The 21666-nt window shown below is 45.2% G+C and overlaps 1 protein-coding gene across 2 annotated transcripts in view; it reads left to right on the top strand.

The window, feature by feature from the left end:
• The first annotated feature begins 309 nt into the window (after positions 1-309).
• CA10 (carbonic anhydrase 10) overlaps positions 310-21666 on the top strand; it is a 488258-nt gene continuing 466901 nt past the window's right edge. Inside the window, exons 1-2 of one of the 2 annotated variants that reach the window (XM_066263991.1) lie at positions 310-325; positions 1889-2518. In XM_066263991.1, coding sequence (XP_066120088.1) covers positions 2458-2518 — 61 coding nt within the window. In that variant the 5' untranslated portion in view covers positions 310-325; positions 1889-2457. Of the gene's footprint in view, positions 326-553; positions 970-1888; positions 2519-21666 lie in introns of those variants that run through there. The other variant, XM_066263990.1, reaches the window with a different exon arrangement.

Here is a 21666-nt window from a genome sequence, read left to right as displayed (position 1 = left end):
TGCCACACAGCCTGGATGCCTAACTAAACTGATTCTGTGAGGATGAACGATACCTTCTTCCCTGTCTCCCGCCCCCACGCCACTCATCCACCTTTTATGCAGTTATTAGACCGGGACTCACATTGCAATTGTTTCTAAACATGAAAATTAAAAATGTGGAAACGAAAAAATCCCCTGCGGGTTGTGTTTGTTGTGTGTGCCCATCCGCGCTTGTGCAAAATCTCCAAACGTCACAGTTTGCATTCCGGACAAGCGCGCCGAGAAATCCAAGACCTTCCCAGGGATTCCCCTACCCTGACTCCTCTGCTTCAGTCCCCCCAAAGAGGTAGGTCTGGAGCTTTCTCAAACCGCTGCTGCAGCGATAGAGGCTGCACAAATCTCCTGCGATCCCCCCCCCCTTCTCTCGCTCCCAGCCCTCTTTCTCAGGCGAACGGTCCCGAGCGCAAGGTTTCCAATCCCCCCGCATCTACACTGCAGGCGGCAGAGCAGGTGCAAGAGCTTCTCTGGCCTCAGACAGCCTGCTCGTCTCGAGAGCAGCGGACACGCGGGCTCCAGCTTCGGCCTGGGCTGTGGGTGGTGCACCCGCCGCTCCCACCTTCCCCAGGGGCCTCGGAAAGCCGTGCGCTGGGCGTGTGTACGCGCGCGCGCGCGCGCGCGTTTGGTGGGGATATCTTCGCTGGAAGCAGAGTGTCAGGGGCAGAGAGAGAGTATTCTGGAGCCCAGCAAAAGCCTCCAAAGCACTTGTGCTTCCCCAAAGAAAAACAATCGAAAGACAAGAAGGGAAGCCGGTTTCCCTAAAGCCCGGGTTTCCAGTGGTCTTAGATCCTCCCGGAGCTGGGCAGCGACGCAGTTAACCGCGGCCCACACGCTTTTTGGACGGACGCTTTTTCTACTTTGGGGAGGAGGGAGGTGAGGGACTTGCAGGCAAGAGTTGCACCTGCTCTAGGAACCTACAGACAGAACTCTGGGGTAAGTAACATTCTAGCAGCAGAGCGGAAAGGGGGGGGGCGGAGAGGATGGGGCAGGAGAGGGACGAGAGGAAGAGGGCAGGGAACGAATTATGCAAAAAGAAAAAAAAATCCCCAATGTTCTGCAGCAGAAGGAAAGCGCAGCAGCACTCTCAGGACGAGTCCCGCCCGGGGCTTCCGCGCCGAACCCGCTGACGCCAAGTTCTTTTTAAGGAGAAGAGAAACTCCCCAAATCCCAGAGGGTGACAGAGGCGGGCGGGGCGGAGTCGGAGTCGGGCTAGGGCCCAGGCGGCAGCCACAGTGTCCCGAAGCTCCGACGCCCAGAGCTCCGGTCCTCCGTATGGCCGCGCGGAGCCGCACCATCCCGGGCCAGCCTCCGGTCTCCGCCCCCCGGGAGCGGGCGCGGGAGCGGGCGGCGGGGCTGCTGCCGGGTCTCCCCGCGGCGGCGGGGCCGCTCACCTGGCCCAGCCTGCCCTCCTCTCCCCACTCCTCCTCCCGACCCCACCTGCCCTCCTCCGCCCCTCCGGATCGGGCAGCGTCGGGATCCGTAGGCGAGGAAATAACGACCCCTGCAGTTGCATTGCGGAAAACCTCGGCGGCGGCGGCGGCGGCGCTGGTTGCCGGCGATGGAAGCGAGGGTTCAGGGGAGCCCATAAAAATAGCAAAGGAACAGAAAGAGCGCGCGCGGCGTGGGGAGCCCGCGGGCCCCCGTAGCGCCCGGGCCCCCCGGTCCCCGCCGCTCCCGCGCGCCGCCCGGAGGCGCCGCCCGCGTCGGACTGGGAGGAGGCGGGCTGCGCGCGGGCTGGGGCGCAGGCAGGGTCGCGGCGGCTGCGGCGGCCGGCGGGATCGGGCAGTAATCCCTCCTCTCTCTCTCTGTCCCTCTGCTGCTGCGGCTGCTCCTCCCCGCCCCCCGGAAGCAGGAGGAGAACGGCCCCGGAGCTGAGCAGCCGCCCTCCGACCATGCCGCGGTGAGGGGCGCGGACTTCGAGGGCAACTTGTCGCGGACCACCTGGGCGCAGCCAGCGAGCCGCGAGCGGCCGGGGGCCCGGAACGGCGCGGCGCGGCCCGGCGGGGGGCTCTCGTCTATGTCTTCTTGGGGCGCCCGGCGGATCGGGGTCTCGTTTCTGCAGGAAGAGCCCAGTGCTGGTGGCTTCAGGTGGCTGCCGCCGCCTCGGCTAGCGCTGTCTCCGCCGCTCGGACTAGGAACGGAGACCGTTGAGCGGGGAGACCTCCGGGGCAGCGAGACATCGGACATGTGTCAGCACATCTGGGGCGCACATCCGTCGAGCCCGAGGGGAGATTTGCCAGAAGAATTCAAACTGCGATATTGATCTTGGGGGTGACTTCCCCTGGCCGGCTGTCGGGTGGGAGTGCGAGTGTGCGCTCGCTCGGAAGAGTGCGAGCGTGTGCATGTGTGTGTGCCCTGTCGGGCTTCCCCCCTGCCCCCCATTTTCCCGTCGAGTGATGCACTTGGAATGAGAATCAGAGGATGGAAATAGTCTGGGAGGTGCTTTTTCTTCTTCAAGCCAATTTCATCGTCTGCATATCAGGTATGGGACGCGCCGTGGGCACTGGCGGGTGTGTGTGTTATGTTGCTGTGTTTGGAATAGATGGGGTTTTATTGTGTGTAAGACGCTCAAGTGGCCTCGCGGGATGGGAGGAGAAGAGGGTGGTGGCAGAGACCCATTCAGCTCTGCGGGTTTGCTGCCTTCGAAATTAAAAATCTTATAAGCCTAACGGTGTGTGTGTGTGTGTGTGTGTGTGTGTGTGTGTGTGTGTGTGTGTGTTTGGCGGGGGTAGTATCTGTTTGGAGTTCTGGAACGTAGAGCGGTGGGGGCTGAAAAAGAAGAGACAGATGGGTGTTGATTTTCAACTGCTTTCTGGCTGAGAACTCTGGCGCCGAAATCTGAGCCTTGGCAACCCCCACCCCCATCCCTGGCTTTCAAAGTTCCTAAAGTCGGTGGTTCTGGCTGGCAAAATGGACGCAGAACCCTGCCCTGGTATCTAAGCACTTTCAAGAGACTGCGGGAGGATGCGGGACTGGAGAATACCAGCAGGGACTAGAGAGACGTGGAGGTCCTCCACGCTTTCCCCAAACCTGCCAGGCGGCTCTGAAACATCCTAGCCTGCCCGCCTCAACCCCGGATGAAAGCAAGCCCCACCTGAAACAATACAGCATCATAAAGACCACTTTAGATCACAGTCCTTAGAATTCCCAGCGGCAGGGATGTGCTGGCTCAGACTCACTGACCTCAGGCTCATTGGGTCAGTCTTTGGTTTTAGCAGCTGACCGGAAGCCAGTGGAGGTGAAGGAGGTAGGGCTCATGCCTACCTGCACCTCCGTGTCTGGGTGTTGGAAGGGATTCTAATTTCCGAACAATATCGTTGTTGGTGCAGGGAGTTGGGGGGGGGGGGCACTGTGAGAAAAAGCCTCAGGATCAGCAGTATTCACCAGCTCAGTTTAGTGCCTCCTCCCCTTGGCAGTGCCCACCCCATTTCCCTTCATTCGTGTCATTTAGGCACCCAGGGTAAGTCCCATTTGCAGTGCTCTCTTCTGCCTGCATTCCCTCTGCAGAATTGGGGAGTCAGCCAACTTCCCAGGAAGTCACCAGAAGAGGAGAGCAGGAACCTTGCCCCTGTAAGCAGACAGTTGGAGCAGCCCTGGGGGACAGGGACATGTTTCCTGCATCTGCCGTCAGCTCGGCCACTCCCCGCCCTCTAAGCCAGACCTTGATTCTGGGTATTCAGAAGCATTGTCTGCACCTTACTCTGTACCCAGATCCAGAGACCTCTAGTCAGTATCAGTATTCTTCTCGTAGGACAGGAACAGGAAATCTTTTATTCAAAATCCTTCTGTTTGGGACTTGGCCACCCTACTAAGAAATTAGAGCTATGCTGTGTGCCTGGCAGATAATAAATAGTACCCTATAATCCTCCAGTGGGGCCTCTTTTACCCCATCCTACATCTAAGGAAAAATTCCCAGGTGACTTGCAAAGGTTTATAACAGTCATATATCCAGAAATAAACTGAGTAGCATATCACAAGGCCACATTTTGTATCTTTCTCTTCTACATGTCTATTTCAAACTTTCTTTCTTTCTTTCTTTCTTTCTTTCTTTCTTTCTTTCTTTCTTTCTCTCTCTCTCTCTTGTTCCATATTTCACTAGTTATAAAATAGCCTTTGATTACCTCTCTCCAGCATTGTAAATAATTTTTAAATGAGACAAGCCATCCGGGTTTGAAATTTGCAATGGGTTAATATCACCGAGGCTCTGCATCTCCCCACCCCACCCCCAGCCTTCTCTATTCCCTGCCTTTGAAAGTGGTCAGGCCATGACAAGGGGCCCAGCTGAGAATGGGTCTGTTCTTAGCCTCTTGGTGTGTCAACAACTAACTTATGTAAATAGACGCATTAGGAGGGGGTTATTTCCAACCCCAAAAGGGTGCTATGGAATACATGGCCTTTCACATGTATTTACTAAATAATCATTATTGCTAAGTAATGAGAGGATAAAAGCATAAGTGAAATTGCTAGCTATTAGCTAAACACAGAAAACTAGGTTAGCGTTGCAAATGCCTAGTTAGGATCTGCATTAATTTGCACTTTATGAAGGCATTTAGGCAGAGATACACCATTATATACTCTCTGTTTACACATCCATGAACTTAACTTTAAAAGGCCATTCCTTCTCCAGGGCCGGGGTGGTCTCCGCCCTCCATTCAGTGATGGCCATGTGTGTCACAATTCTGATTAGCAATATAATTGCTAATCACAGTAATGACTCACAGTTTGGGGGACTTTTTTTCCATCTGGCAGCCTGTAAAGGCTCAGGAATGCAATGCACTAAGGTGGACTGATTGTCTCAGGGAGAGTTTAGTAGATCTTTCTTTTCTGTTTCCATGATTTGCAGCTTAAATTTACTCATGACTGAGCTTTACCATAAGGACCATAACCCCTGATTATAGAACCTACTGAATCTTAAAAAAATTTTTTTAAAATGTTTTATATATTAAAAGAAAACACATCTTTACCATTTTGGGCAGAACTGCCCCACCCAGGAAATGGGTACTAATTCTTACTGAGTTACCAGGCTTCAAAGATTGGTGCATAGCTAGGATTGGCTTTATTACTGAGGAATACCAGAGTCGAAAGGCCAGCAAAAGTCTGCACTGTAAACACTTTGCAGAAGGAAAAATTGAGTAGTAGATCTGGCCTGCAGAAGGTATACTGACTGAATTTCAGTCAGTAACATTAGCTTTGTAGGAATACTATGGTGCTTTGTACTTCGTGTTTTGTTAACCAAAGGTGTCTACCTTCTCCCTACCTCATCCCTCCCAATTAAACTTGTATCTGAGGAGTTTCTCCCTGGGCCTGTGTAGATATGTTGCTTTAAATAGGGAGACCTGTGCCTGGTAGGTTTGATGGCTCTGCACTGACCATTTGATTGTGATGAAGCTGTGTGATACTTCCCGAGGTTGCTGATCCTACAGGGTAATTGTAAGGAACAAAACATTCTTTATGAAATGCCTAGCATGGTTTCTAGAATGCAGTGACCACTGGCCGCAAATGGAACTGGGGGTCTGCTTGGCCAGGCTGGGGAGGGAGCACGTGTGTCATCCATTTGAGAGATTGAATCAATTTTGGCTGCTTAAGGGCAGCACAGCTAGGCTGAAGAGAGAATGCCATGCCTGGGAGTTCTTGGGGCTCTGTGTTCGACTCAGCTCTTATTTTACTAAAAATATCAGGCAGCCAGGATCTGCAGAGAGATAAGAGAGAGAGAGAGAGAGAGAGAGAGAGAGAGAGATATGATGTTTCCCTGCGCTAGCAAGATCACCATTCTGTTCTTACAAAAGCAGCTCAGATCTGCGAGAGTGAATGCTTAGCAGCACCAGGAGAGAATTTCCTGGTCCAGAAACAGCTGTCTGATTTAATCTACGCAGCAGAGCCTACTTCTCTATATGTAACTTTACTTCTGGGCTTATTCATAATAATAACAGCAATAAGCATTAGAGTTAGGTGGTGCTTTTGCATATATTATATAACATTGCACATATTTTAACTCATGCATTCTTAGAATTGGTATGGAAATTTTATAGAGAAGGCAACCAAAACCCACAGAGGTTGAGCCTGGAAGATTCACAGCTAGGTCTCACCCAGTCAAAATTCAGTTCATCATTAATGTTTTGAGTCAAGGTTTCAAGGGTTCTTTTAAATGTTATTTAGTATTTGTATTTTATTTTGACCTCTCCAATTGAAAGAATAAATTGTGTTAAAAGAATGTAAGTCTCAGATTGTTTGAAAGTGGAAGTTTGTGTGATGGAAGTCTAGAGCTAGAATTAAAGCAACGTTTGAGATGTATGTATGACTTCATCAATCAAGCACCTGAGACTATTACTCAAGTTCTTCTCTCCTCAATATCTTATGATAAGCAATCCTCACAGGAAAGGACTATTCCATACATTCTTTTCCTTACCTGAAAATTGAAACGGTTTGCCTTCAGCTTCTTTCCTTGTAGACAGAGGCCACAAATTTCTTACATGAATTAAATGAGATAATGTATTTAGTGATTTTCTCTTAACAGTGTCTGGGTCTTGCAACAGTAAGTTTGCAATAATGTAATTATATTTTTCTACAAATCTGGTATTGCACAGGTTTGTGAGGCCACAGTAGAATAGAGGCTTTAGTGTCCGTCCATTTCACTGTTTAAAAGCAAAATCAGAATCATCAACAAGCGCGTTTTATAACATTGAGCATGACTCTAACTTTCAAGGAGTCCTTGGCTTCACAATTTGAACTTTCTCTTCATTTTGTTTCTCATACAATGAGACCAGCAGTGTCAGGCATTGGTGCACAGTCATGAGTGGCACCCACTTTATCCCTGTATGCCCAGTATGGAAGTGAAGCTTAGAATGTTTAAGAAATCACTTGGGGGCAATGTAGTGCTTATTACCCAGGAGAGCAACAAAATTTTCCTCTTTCTGCTTGTAAATTATGACTAGATATAAAACCCAACTTTCAAGTGCTTTCAAAATGGCCAACTGCAGATGCTGTCAATATGGCTGGAAATAGAATATTTCATTACATTAAAAAAAAAGAGAGAGAGAGCCACACCAAAGAGCACTTATCTGATGATGTTATTAGCAATATGGCTCCCACGTGATGTCACATAACCCAGTCACCAACAGATGCTGTCATCATAAATGAGACACTCCTGACTATAAGACCAAAGTATTCCAGAGTAATAGGAAGTCCCTAGGGGAGAAGGGAATGAACTGCCACCTTAGGTCGTCAGTGCCCAACATTTCAACTTTTCACCTTAATTAAGCATTGCATATTTGGTCCTGGGGTTTAGATCAAGGAGAGATTCAGGCACCATAAAAGTATATATAGCAAGTCATTTTATAAACAGTATGGAAGTTAGAATACCCAATTTGTTTATTGAAGTCTTCCTCAATTTTGTAGATGACTTTGGGCCATTCTCTTAACCTCTTAGTGTCTCAGTTTCTGCATCTGTAAAATGTCAACTCATCTTTTCCTATTTCAAAGAATTGTTTATAATGTTATGGAATGATCCCTGCTTAAGCTATAGTTCTTAAGTCAAAGCTGAGATAGGTACACACAATGTGGAGTGGCATAAAATAATGTGAATAAGGCTTAATTGTTAAGATGTTGTTATGAAAGCAAAGTTGTGATGCACAAAATGTATCGTGAGATAAAACAATAAGAATAATGCCTAGTTGTTTGATCCAGGGAATGAATGCTATGCAACAGAGAAGTCCAGACATGAGGGAAATGGACAATTGTGGTAGGTGTTGGAGGTTGGGATAGAAAAGATGGAGGAGACTATCATATCGCAGGGAGGGGAATAGGAATGTGTCACATGTACAGTGAGGACTGTCCCAATTGGGATGAAAGGTCCACTTTGAGAGATATTGGAAAATTGAGATGAGCCCACCTGTTGAATTGAGATTACATGAAGTTTCCTGGCATATTTCATTTCTTGGTGGGTTTTATCTTTCTTTTTACAGATATTTGCATTGATTCCATAGCCTGTACATGGTTAAAATTTGTGTAAGATTCTAACATTTCTTTAGATCTTAAATTTGTGGGGCATGTCTCCAATTACTGCTGTACTTCGCATAGTTCATAGCCTATTTGGGATTATATACAGTTGAGATTTGAGGAGGCTTCCGCTTTCTCCTCTGTAGACTGGAGATGATACTTCCCGAAGTTGTTGACCCTACGGGGTAATGGTAAAGAACAAAATGCCCGGCGTGGTATCTGGAATTGAGTAACCACTGGCCAAATTACACAGATCAGATGAGAGTAAGCGTGGGCTCCGGAATTAAGATAGGCCAACATGGGAATCCTGCCTTCTACATGCACTCTCTGTGCGGGCCTGGAGAAGTTCTTCAAGTTCTCTGAGCCTCTGTGAGATCTGTAAAATGAGGATTGGAGAAAATGTACATGAGATCCTGCTGCAGTGCCTGGCTTGTAGTAGTCACTCAGTGAATTGGAACTCATCTCATAAAATCGTTATCGTCATTAACAGCGCTTGGTGTTGACACTTTGAACCTGTTCTTATAAATTTTAGTTAATTAGTCATTTATTCTGTGTTCAACAAAATAGTATTGCCAGCTAGCTATGTGCCAGATGGAAGAATCACAAAAGTGAACAAAACCTGGTCCTTAATATTTATAAGCCGTCGCGTGTCATGTCCTTTGTCCACTTAACCATTCAACCTCATTAAGGTACTGAGGGTCCAGCAGGAATGAGTGAGACACTGCCCTTCCCCTCCGGGAATTCCCAATCTAGTAAGAGACTGACTGAGAAAAATATTAATAGTTATGCCAGAACATGGCAGGTCTTGTAACGAAAAGAGGTAGAGTGTTTGAGTAGGACAGAGAAGGGACATCTGACTCATTCTGGAGGTGAGGGAAGTAGAGGAAGGGGAGTCAGTAGTAGTATCGGTTAGAAGGAGTTCAGGCTGCAACTTGGAGGATACTGAAGAGTTGGCTTGGGAGATTTTGGCTGATTGACCAGGAGGAGTGTGATCAGGAAAGGGTAATCACAAGGCAAAGCACTTGCAAAGACAGGGAGATAGGACGTGATGAATTCAGGGGACTGTCAAGAGGTCAGTATGGCAACAGCTAGAGTGGAGCATGATGGATGTGGTGGAGATACAAGAGCGTTTAGAAGCTGTGATCCCAATAAGAGTAACACCCTGCATCGCATCGGAGTCAGTAAAAACCACCCTGTGCCTCTCTGTGCAGAGAAGGCATCCCTTTAAGACTCAGTGGGGTAGGTCAGATGGATACTTTTTGTTAGGAACAGAACAGTCAGGGCTACAGCTTTTGGCTCTGGTCCAGCTGCGCTCCGGTTGGCCCAGTTCACTAGTTATTTTCCAGCGTGCTTTTCGTTTCTAGTTCCAGGTAGCTTCCCAGGAGCTTTGGAGATAACCCAGATACAGACGACAGAACTTACCTCTTAGTTTGTCTCCCGTATTTATACACAAGGAAAAGGAGTCAGGACCCTATTGGCTGACCCTGGATTTTGCAATGTGGCAATTATTATCTTAGTCTCCTGGATCATTGAATGTTTCCTACAAGTTTTTTGCAGTTTTCATCTCATGTAACCTTAAATAAAACTTGAAAGGACTCCCAGCATGCAGGGGGTGGGGTGGGGTGCTGCGTATGGTAAGAAGTGGTCTGAGATTGCCTTTGTAACAAAGCCGTAATTGCTCCTTATTAGCGAGATCAGACTGATGATGGGATAGCCCGTGTTCGGCTTGGGTTACCTCTGCACGAAGGTGCATGAAGGTGTCACCAGGATGCCAGCAGAGTGATTATCAATGGTTGTGAAGGGGGCAGCCCACAAATGCCCCTCCTTCCTGATTGGGTAGAGGTGGGACCTTCGTCACAGCAATTGCAGAATTAATCTTTATCTCCGTCCACTACTTCATGCTCAGTGGCTGAAAAGGTTGGCACAGGAAATGTGGCCTGTGACTTCCAGGTGGGATTTTTCAGAGCCAAGTCCTGCTGGCTTCACTGCACAGTTGGCAGCAAAGCCAGAGCTGGAACGAACCTATTCACTGAAAAGTATGAGTCCGCAGAGTCCCCTTCTGTTGTCCCCTCTTCTGCCGCACACAGACTCACCTTTCACCCTGAAGGGAAACAATTTGATGGCAGCACTTATTGAGTGAGCAAAGGCCATTCCTCCTCCTCTATGAAGTTGGAAGAAGAGTAAGTGCTGCATGGGATTGTTGAGCTAGTAAAGGTGCATATGTACAGAACAGTTCTCTCCCACCCCTACATGGCTTAACGTGTTGGCTCCTTAATCCTCAAGATGCTATTAAATGCCTTCTGTGAGTGAGACACTGGGCTAGGCGGAAGATAAAATGTAAGGAGCAAAATAGCCAGGATCTTTGCCTTTGTGGAAGGTATATTTAGTGATACACAAAGACTGGTTTCTATTCCCATTCCCCCAGCCTGACATTTAGTAGATGCTCAATAATGAATGATGGAATTAATATGTAAGTGAGTGATGAGTGATTCAGAATGGCTCTCCTGCCTTAGCAGGAGACTGGCAGACAAGATCGGAGGTGGCAGGGAGTGGAGAGGAAGACCCTGTGGCAGCTTCCCGCTTGCTTCTACTGCATGGAGTTCTTTGAGCACGCAACGAGTCAGAATTGGAAGCTTCCCAGGAAGCAACCTGCCTAATAGTGTTTGTTCTATTTCCTTCTCACACTTAGCTCATATCTGCATTTCACCAACCAGTGTTCTTTGGGGGCACTTATGGTTGTTTTAAAATGCATTTCAGCAACTTGCTGTTCTAGAATACCCTACTAAATGCCTTGAACTAAGATGATCATAGACCAATGGATGTATTGTTGTTCCTTTCTCCATGGCATCTCTGTTCCTATTGGAGGCGATTGCTTAGGATAGGTGTTTTTTTATTGGAATCCAGCGTGGGAAAAACCAGCAGAAGAGAAAGCTCACTGCCCCTTAGTTAAGTATTGAACTAGACCAGAGGGTTTTAGGGGAAAGCCTACCCCATCTTCAGTATCGGGGCAGAGCAATATAGGAAATGGCTCTGGTTTCTAGTGTGTTTCAGACCTGTGTGTGAAAACCACTCCCCCCTGTACCTTTTTGTATCAGAACTGTGGTGTAGCTCCCTAGTTCGTACTGGGGAGGAGAGCCAGGCACCTAGAAATTGAAAGAACATAGTGGATCCGCAGTTCTTGGCTGTGCATTCTGTCTGTAATATCCTAGTTGATCTTAAGAGCTGTGAGGAAATAGTCCTTTGGATCATTTGTTGTTTGTTTACTTGTTAATTTAATTACAGAAAGACTAAGGGGAGGTTACAGAACAAAGGCCTCTATTATTAACCTCTTAGTAGGTATATGGAGATTACACTCTTAGGTAAAAGTAGGGTATCTATGAGTAACACATTTCTATGATATGGCTGAGGTGTGACCAGCAATATGTCACTGTCTAAGTCCTATAATACACCATAATGACACCAGCTCTAAGTCACAGTGGCTCAAATCCCTGTAGAATGAGATATAAAGTAGTGAAGTCATTATTTTTTGTCTGTGACAAGTTCTGTCCTGTTTTTCCACTGTGGCGAAGTTCTTTGTGGCCTTTTTGTTTGGGTTTTTGAAGTGCTGTGTTGTAGTGGACAAATGAGAGTCCTAAGCAGCCTTTTTTCTCTCCCTCCTACTTTAGAGCTGCTGAAATTAGAGCTTGACCAAGCCAGGAAAAGTCTTGTAATGTGCCACATCTAAAGGCAAGATGAGTTGAACAAATTATGAACGAGAGATTTGTTTATGCATTCGCAGTTTAGGCTAATCATGTGTTCAAGGGAAATGTTCCTCCTTGATCAGAGCTGCTTGCAGGCCAGCGACTGTATTTGCAAGTGTTTAGTGTCATAAACATGAGTGATGATAGAAGTCGTCGAGTTAATTTCAATGCTTAAAATGCCACAACAACAGTATTAAAGATAATTTAGGAAAACAAACTGATTCCTTGTAGGCTAAATTTTGATGTATCATGGTTGCAGTTCTAACTTTTTCAACCTTAAATCTTTTTATTTTTTGTTTATTTTTATTTATTTTCATTTTGAAATGAAATTTATTGGGGTGACACTAACATTAAGTTAATAAATTAAATCCATAAGAGTACCATAGGTTTCAGGTAAACATCTCTTCAGCATTTGAACTGTTGATTGTGTTGTGTGCCCATCACTCGAAGTCAAATCATTCTCTGTCGCTGTATATTTGTCCCTCTTTACTCCCCTCCCCAGTACCCCCTCCCCATGGCAGCCACTTCACTTTTATCTATGTCCATGAGTTTCAGTTTTATATTCTGTCTATGTAGGATATATAGTTGTAACTCTTTACTAAATCTTTGTACTTTTTAAAGAAAACTTTATAGTATTCTAAAGTGTTTCCCATGCTGCTTTCTGGTTATGTTTGTTCAAGAGATTCTGGACTCTGTGACAGATATAACTCATAATCTCAGTGATATAACACGATCGAAGCTTACTTCTTGTCCATATTGATTGTCCGTTGGTATCTCTGCATGTGCATGCATGTGTGCGCATGCGTGCGTGCGTGCATTTGTGTGTAAAGGGCTTGGTTAGGAGGAAAGAATAGAAGGGAAGGAGTCCTGTCTTTGTGATGACTTGGGCATCTCAAGGCTGGCGGGTACTCTGCTTGTTTCAGGATACGGCTCCCAGTGTTGAACCGGGCATCAGCATCAAAAGATGGAGAAAAAGAATGTGGAGGAGGATCATGGGAGAGATTTAGATGGGCCAAGCAGGAAAATTGTGACATCACTTCTGGTCAGTCACATGGCCACATCTTATTGCAAAAGAGCTTGGGCTAGCCTTATGCCCAGGAGCAAAGGGAAAATGGCTCAGTGAACAATGAGTATCCGCCCTTTTAATATTCTTGATTTTCTTTGTAATAATTTCATGTAGTTTATTGATCTGAAATGGTATTATTTATTTTTATATTTTTTCCCTGTTTTTGAGTATCTGTATTTTTGATTTTGGCCATTTCTTTGGTATATGTTTTCATGACTATAGGTATTTATTTCTATTGAATTAATATTTTTAAAAATAATCCCAGCATTGTGATTACTGGGTAAAACAAAGTATCTATGGTTTTTACCATATGACATCCATAAGTAATGTATAACCTGTTTATAAGTCTCTAGAAATATACCTGAATTTCTTGAGGAGGCAAACAAATATGTAGACTAGTGATTAAACTTTCAAAGATCTTTCAACAGAAACTATGAAAAAACCCATCAATCATGGTGTTTAAGATGTTAGTTTGCTTAATAAGTTAGATCAGAGACAGGAACCATGGTCAAGAACAAGCAAATACCTTTCCTAAATCCAGAATTCCAAGACTTTTTTTTTCTTTTTCTTTTTTTTTTTTTTTTTTACAGAGAGAGGGATAGACAGGGACAGACAGACAGGAACGGAGAGATGAGAAGCATCAATTATTAGTTTTTCATTGCATGTTGTAACACCTTAGTTGTTCATTGATTGCTTTCTCATATATGTTTTGACCATGGGCCTTCAGCAGACCGAGTGACCCCTTGCTCGAGCCAGCGACTTTGGGCTCAAGCCGGTGAGCTTTTGCTCAAACCAGATGAGCCTGCGCTCAAGCAGGCGACCTCGGGGTCTCGAACCTGGGTCTTCCGCATCCCAGTTCAACACTCTATCCACTGCGCCACCACCTGGTCAGGCTCAAGACTTCTTAAGTGTTGTTTCTAGAGTCTATTTCTATAAATTATAGGGAAGAACAAAAAAGTGGATGACAGAAAAGATTACTGGGATGCGAGTTACAACATGTTGAAGCTTGTGTTAGCTTTGCCACTACACAACTAGCTCATTGGGATGGGGAATGTCAGTTCACTGGTCTAGTTCCTAGTTTCTCTTTTCAAACAGGGATATCGAACAAAGTAACTTCTAGGACCCTTTCCAACTTGGCCATTTTATAGTGTTAAAGACTTCTACAGAAAGTTATCCAGGTGTGCTGTTGATGCTCGGCTTCTCCGGTTTTTAAAATGTTAAGGCAGCAAGATTAAATTACAGGACAAACTTTCAAGACTGAGTGAGCAGAAAAGTGGCAAATGACTTTTGAAATGAGCACGTGCAAGATTAGGTGTGATGAGAGATATCACCCAAACTGTTGGTAGAGTGATGGCCCATTCATAGCTCATAGGGGGTCATCATTGACCGCTCCGTAAAGCATTTAGGGAAAAGGCTCGGCGTCCATATATTAGAATCTTCTAATTTAATCTCAACTCTGTTGTTACTTGTTGTGTGACCTTGGGAAGTTACTTAAAATGTTTAATATTTGGTATTCTCTCTTCTAACATCTATCTTTGGAGTTAAGGGAGACTGAAATTTATAAGGGCAGCATCGTGCTTGGCACATGGAATGTACTTGACACACGGTGGGTTTTGGATTCTTATGCCTGAAGCTAAAAGAACAAAAGATGTGTTTGGCAAAATTAAGAAGGAATTTGGCAATATCATGTAAAACCTGAGGATTAAGTGAGCCAACTGATGTGAATGTGTTCAGCACAATGTCTGCACGTAACACATAATCCATTGAGGTTGGTTGAATCTGCTTCACTAGGTGAAGCTAGGATATCTGCGGATTATTTTAAAGGTAAGGAGAAAGAAGATTGTCATGTCTTTTCCTGGAATGATCTTCAGAGTTCATTTACTGAGGCTGGCCCACATTTCTTTACATAAAACAGTTTTAATGCCACATATTTTCATTTTACAACGAGGATTTAGACTTAACAAGGCTTCTAATGTAGGTGTGTGGTCTCATGAAACCCAGTAAATACTTGGCTTTGACCATGGTGGCATAAACGGAATTATGATTCATTGCTTTCCCTGCTTGATATACAGTAGTAAATGTTGGCTTAGGGTTCAATTCATGTATGGTAAAAGATATAATATTCACATGTTCTAAAATTGTCACTTGCACGTTTTTACCAGAATTTGGTTACTCTGTTTTCTTTTCATGCTTCAGTCTTGCCAGATTCCCCAAGCACTAATTTATGGTAGTGGTAATCTTTTTTTTTTTTTTAATGTTTTTTCTTAAGTGAGAACCAGGGAGGCAGAGAGACAGACTCCCATATGCGCCCTGACTGAGATCCACCCAGCAAACCCCCTATGGGGTGATGCTCTGCCGATCCGGGGCCATTGCTCTGTTGCTCGGCCACTGAGCTATTTTAGCACCTGAGGCGAGGCCATAGAGCCATCCTCAGCACCTGGAGCCACCTTGCTCCAACCGAGCCATGGCTAAGGGAGGGGAAGAGAGAGATAGAGAGAAAGAAGGGAGAGGAAGAGGGGTGGAGAAGCAGATGATCACTTCTCCTGTGTGTCCTGACCAGTAATTGAATCCAGGACATCCACAAGCTGGGTGGATGTTCTACTGCTGAGCCAACCAGCCAGGGCCACATGTGGTAATCTTAACCACGGTTTTCCAACAAATTTTAAACATGAAAAGGGAGTCTTGATTTATGTTTAACAGTCACTTGAGAGAATGATTTTTTAAAAGGATAATTAAACAATAGGCTATTTCTGGGGTTGCAACATGGTTCCTTTTCAAATGTATATACTCTGGGAACTTCAGCAAAAGGCATAGAGGAAAACCAACAAGAAATAGGACAGACGACAAAATGCTATATTGATGTTAAGTAAAGACAAGCTAACTATGACCTAAGCATGTTCGTCTCTAGGACTTTGGAGCTTTTTTTAGTGTTTTTTCTCATCTTTCTTACCTTTGTTTTTGGTGGGATCCTCCCCCCCCCTCAATTGCATTGGTAGAGGCTGGATTATAACTGAGAATGCAGAGATTAATGACCTGTTGTTACTAATCCACTAAACCCCTACTCCTGTTTCTCTTAAATTGATTGACTTTAGAGAAGCCAGAGAGAGACCCGCACCAGCTGATAACTAGATCCAGTGAATTAATGAGACCTCATAGCTCTAAGTCCATGTAACCCAGAGCCATGGAGACTTTGTGGAACACCGTTGCTTTATGCAGTAGGGAATTCTTTTATGAGTTGTTCATTAGATTAGATCCCAATGTGTTGTTTCATAATCTTTTTTAAAAAGAGAACATTTTCACATGATTACATTTAAAAATTATCACATGAATATAACCCAATTTAAAGTAATTTAGAGAAAAAGAGAAAAGGAAACAGATCCCCTGTAATCACATAACCTGAATGCAGCTGTTCACGGTTCATTCCTCTCAAGGATTTTATTGATAAGCAGTGTTATTTATTTGAAATTGCATCCCACTCCTGTTTGAGCAAAAAGTCGTGGGATAGAAATATGTGGTTTGCGTGCATGAAAGCAAGGCCCACCTAAAGTGTCGATCAGAACATTGTGAAAACAATTATAGACATAGATGGATAGATACAGCACTGATGAAAATCACAATTTGATGAGATATTAGTGAGATCCAATTGGATGAAACTGGAACAGAATTGAACTTTCTAAATCTTTAATTATGTATCTGCTGCTCTTGAAAGAAAAAATTAGTAGGGAGATAAGATGAGAGATGTAACCATAGTATTGGAGGGTTTTGAGTAAGACAGACACTGGAAGAAACAATTTAGAAATGAGGATTAAAAACGAAGTTTCATTTCACTATTAAAACAGAAATGTGTTTCAATGTACTGAGACACCATTTAGGTGAGTGATTAAAAGCTTAGATGGGCAGGCGTGGGTTTAAGCCCGCACATGCTGCCTCTTCCAAGCTGAATGGTTTTGGGTAAGTCAAATTCTATCTTGTTTTTTTAATCTGTAAAATGGGGATAAAAACAGCCACCTCAGTGATTTTTTTTTATGCGTTTGATGACTTATGAAAGTAAGGCACTTAGTTGTTTTTTTTTTGTTGTTGTTGTTTTTAACTACTGAATGAACAGATTTTTTTTTATATTCTGAAGTACTCTCAATAATAACCTGAATTAACAACTACCAAGCAAACATGGAGACTTAAGGAACATTCCAGAAGGAATTTTTGCAGCTGTGAGGGCGATCTGGCTGCGACATCTGCCACCCCGTTGATTGTCAGGGTTGATCCGGCTCATCTGGCTGGCTAGGCGGGTGCCCCCTTCCTCCTTCACTGTTCCATGTGCATCCCTCCCAAAGCTGCACTCTTGATGGAAGATGATGACCTTCCCTGATAGAGAGGACCGTTCTTTGGTCAGGGGTATACGATTAGCTGTGCTCCCCTGCTAGAACCTCCAAACAAGCTCTCAGAATGAATTTTTACTATGAAATATAAGTTTGAGAGTTAGACTTAGTATGTTATGATCAGGCAGATTATAATGGCTTCAGAAATGTGACCCGTTAGTAACACCGTACTCATAACAGGTAAGATGCGGCCAGCCACACTGTATTTGTAAAGGGGGAGGATGCTCTGAGTGGCCTTTGGAGGGAACATTATACCAGAAGCTCAGAAGCTTTCAATTTCTCCCCTTGGGTCTACCAAGAGTTCCCACTGTCAACACTGATGTTTAAAAGTCTTCTATGGTACCCTATACCCACCTTTCCAACTTTGCTCCAGTCTGCCAACTCGCTCTTCTGGGAACACACCTTGCACATACTTACCTGTGCCTCTGTTCGTGTTGTATCTCTTCACCTGGTTTTCACCCACCTGAATCATGTCCATCTCACAAGTTCAATTGCAGGGGCTCCTCTGTGAATGCTGTTGTCCCCAGTCTAGTTAGCAGAGGTCTCTGGTTCTCTCCACCCTGTGAGCTCCTACTGTCTCCAGGCCTGCTCATCGCAAACCTGTCTTGCTTCCTCCATCACTGGAAGACTCACCGTGGTCAGGGTTGCTTTAGCCTGCCCTGTGCCAATGCCTAACACAACATGCTGATTGGTTGGGTTTGACTCTGCAATCTATGGTGATAATTACAAGATTATCTGCAGTTATTCCAAGTCGTATTTGTTCATTTAAGTTGTTATTTCCTCTCCCCCAACTGGCCTATTCCTTCTTAGAAATGCTACAGCTCAGGACGTGGCTCAGCAACTAACAGCCTCGTGGCCCAGTCTGGGCTGCCGCCTAGTTTTATAAACAGAGCTTCCTTGGAACACAGCCATGCACATTCATTTATGTATTGTCTGCAGCTGCTTTGAAATCACAGCAACAGAGACTAAATTGCCTGAAATGCCTAAAATATTTACTGTCTGACCCTTTACAGAAAAAAATTGCAATCCCTAATGCAAACGATTGATTTGAATGCTTCTCACAGATAGAAAATAAACCGGGTCCCTGGATCTTCTGTTTCCTCAATGGAAGATTGTCTATATTTTAGGTGCAATATTAAAAAAGTGCTTTTAAGCCTTGAGATTTTAGGACCTTCAGAATGATCTTGATTTTTGTAGCTGTCTTGGCAATTTTTCTTACCACCGTGATGGGGGTTCCTTACACACCTACCGCTGTCAGAAACTGTAAAAGGAGATCTCAGTTTGGATTTGACAAGTTCCCTTCGCTGTTACGGGAGCTTGGCTGAGCTCCGGCCTTGCCCGGGCGACGTTCTGGGGGGAAGCTGCCCTCCTCAGGGATGGTTTGTGCTGGGGATTGCAGCTTGGCAGGGAAGGAGCAAGCTTTCTGAGAGTCCAGTTCTGCTGCCAGCCCTGTGAAAATATAACCGCTTTGGGGAGTAGGAAGGTCAGACCGCATTCAGAAATAAGAACGTCACCGGGAATGACAAGCAATCTTAGGGATGACAGCCTGAAAAATCAAACCTTTCCCCTGATCATTTGAGATAGGCTGGGCACAGAGCCTGAGCCATGACCAGTTTCTGCACTTGGATGGAGTGTTTCCTTCCCCATACCAGGCTGAGTAAGCTCTCTGGAGCTGTGGGAGAGGGTGGCCGGCATCCCTGGGCAGGTGAGAAAATGGAAGTCAAGAGGCAGAGGCTTAGCCTGGCCACAGCAGATGTGGGGTCTGGCAAGGACCCCACAGGACCCCCAAGAGCTGCTTCCCAGCCCTCTTAGACACAGCATTTGCAGTGAGAAGCCCCAGAGCAGGTCTCAGAGGGCTGCTTGATGGAGCCCCTTCTGAACTCCAGAGCAGGGCTGGGCAAGCACGGCCCGCCGGCCACCTCCACTCGCTGCTTGTTTTTATAAGGCTGACAGCTAAGGATGATTTTTACTTTTTAAAATGGGGATGGGGGGATTTCAAAAGAAGATTTCATGACACATGAAAACAACAGGAAACCAAATTCTGGTCCATACATGAAATCTTATTGCAACACAGCTATGTCCACTCATTTATGTATTGTCTATTGACCATGTTCATATGGTAACAGCAGAAGTCAGTGGTCTTAACAGAGCCTATGGTTGGCAAAGCCTAAATTATTTACTATCTGTCCCTTCACAGAAACACTCTTTGCCAACCCCTGCTCTAGAGAACATGTAATATAATCATGAAAATCAATTTATTCAAGTGTGATATATATATATATATATTTTTTAAAAAGCACTCATTTTTAAATCTATTGTTTGATGGAGTTTGGAAAAAGAATATAACCACATGACCAGCACCATCATCAAGATACAGAACATGTCCCTCACCCCCTTAAGTTCCCTGTGCCCCTTCCTGGTCACTTGCTCTCCCACCTTTGAAGTCAGGCAACCACAGATCTGATCTCTGTCAACAGTAGCAGCTTTCACGTTTGTTTCCTGAGCGTTGTGGATCACTGGAGACTGTGTTAAAGAAGGGTAGGGGTGGGAGTGTGTGAAGATGTCATTTTGTTCTTTCATTTGATAATTCCTTAATTCATGCCAAAGAGCCCCTTAACGATTTGTCATATTAGTAGCGAACAGGCACTATATAAAGAGCTCGCCATCTATGATCTCATTTCATTGTTAAACCTAGTAAGGGCGTTCTAGTCCCTCTCCCATGTTATTGAGAGGAGACAGAGGCCCCCAGGCTAAACTACCATTGGACAAAGGGCTAATCAGATGGATGCTAAGGTTTGAACTCTGAGGATATGTCTGAGCCCAGAGTCTGAGCCTGGCCATCACACCACATACTCATTCAGTCTTCTCTACAAGCCTACTTGGGGAGGGAGCATCAACATTTTATCTCAGATTCCTTCTTGGCTAAGGGACTGGTCCACAGCATACCACTACTAGTTGCCAAGCCAGTCCATGGCCATGGCAACCCGAACACGCCCAATTGCCTCTAATTGCCACAATCAGGATTTGAACTCCTAACCGCAAGCAGAAGGCACAGAACAAAGAGCAACTGAAAAACATTATTTTGAAAAATCACCTTGTCTTACCAAGAGCCATGGGTGAGCAAGCTGTGGATAATGCTAATGCAGGGGGTATGGGGGCCAGTGGGTGAAAAGCAGTCTTAATTAAGCCAGATGTACTTTTGCTTTCTAAACTAATGGATATTTGAAGACTATTTATTTAATGCAAACAACTAATGATGGTAAAGTGCTTTGAAGAACCTTGAGGGGTGCATCTTACTGACCAGCATCAATAATCAAAGTTTCTCCTTCCCATCTCTTCACGAACAATATTGTGAATCCACATTGGTCTATTCAGGCCCAGAAGAAAGTCAAGGTCACAGAGGAGAGCTGCAGAAGGTGTTCTCTTCCCCCCCCCCATACTTACACCTGCTGTTATAGAGGACAGGGCTCGCTCACCAGCCCCTGGTTTGAATGATTACACTGCAATTTATCAGGGCCTTTTTCCTAAGCGCTCAGCACCTAAGAGGCACTCAGAAATACTGTTTGTTGTTCTGACTCTCTCGGAGCACTCCATCAGCCTCTCTGCAGGCTTTTCTTACAACGCTGTAAGAACACTCTTTCCACTGGGGTCCTTCGTCGTAGAGGACAGAATCCCTTCAGGACTAGTGTAAGCAGAAAATAAATTTACTGAAGCATGGGAGGTGCTCACTGCATCCATGGGTATGCCGAAAGCTCAGGACTGCAGGCTACATTTACAAGAATGGGCTTTGGGATTGTTCCAGAGGAAATCCCTGCCCTGTACCACTGAGTGGAGACAGCCAAATCCTATCAATGGTCACTAGACACCACTGGTGTCCAGAAAGCTGGAGAGTTCTCCCACACACCTTAACAGAAACGGATTCCACATCAGACCTACTCCCTCAGCTTGTTCGCTTCAGAACTGGAGCCTCAGGGGTGTGATGTTGGCCAAATTTAGTCAAGCTCAGGGTTCTGCAGGGCGGGATTGAACACAGAAGGCAGGAAATACTCCATACATAGTGGTATGGCTGAATAATGACCCCTAAAATGTCCGCACACTAATCTTGGGAAACTATGAATATATGACTTTACATAGTGAAAGGAATTTAGCAGGTGTGATTAAATTAGGGGCCTTGAGATGGAGATTATCCTGGATTATCCAGGTGGGTTTTATGTAACCACAAAAGTCCTTATAAGGGGGAGGCAGGATGACCAGAGTCAGAAAAAGGAGATGACAGAGACCAAGGTCAGAGTGACGTGCTTTGACGGTGGAATAAGGGGTCTGTGAGCTAAGCAATGCAGGTCTCTAGTAGCTAGAAAGGCAAGGGCACAGGTGTTCTCCTAGAGCCTCAGGAAGGAGCACAGGCCTGCTGACACCTTGAGCTTATCCCCCTAAGACTCGTTTTTGGATTTCT

The sequence above is a fragment of the Saccopteryx bilineata genome, chromosome 2 (genome assembly GCF_036850765.1).
Source record: "Saccopteryx bilineata isolate mSacBil1 chromosome 2, mSacBil1_pri_phased_curated, whole genome shotgun sequence".
Lineage (NCBI taxonomy): Eukaryota > Metazoa > Chordata > Mammalia > Chiroptera > Emballonuridae > Saccopteryx > Saccopteryx bilineata.
The sequence above is the reverse complement of the archived record's forward strand: the minus strand, read 5'-3'. Positions and strand labels throughout refer to the sequence as shown.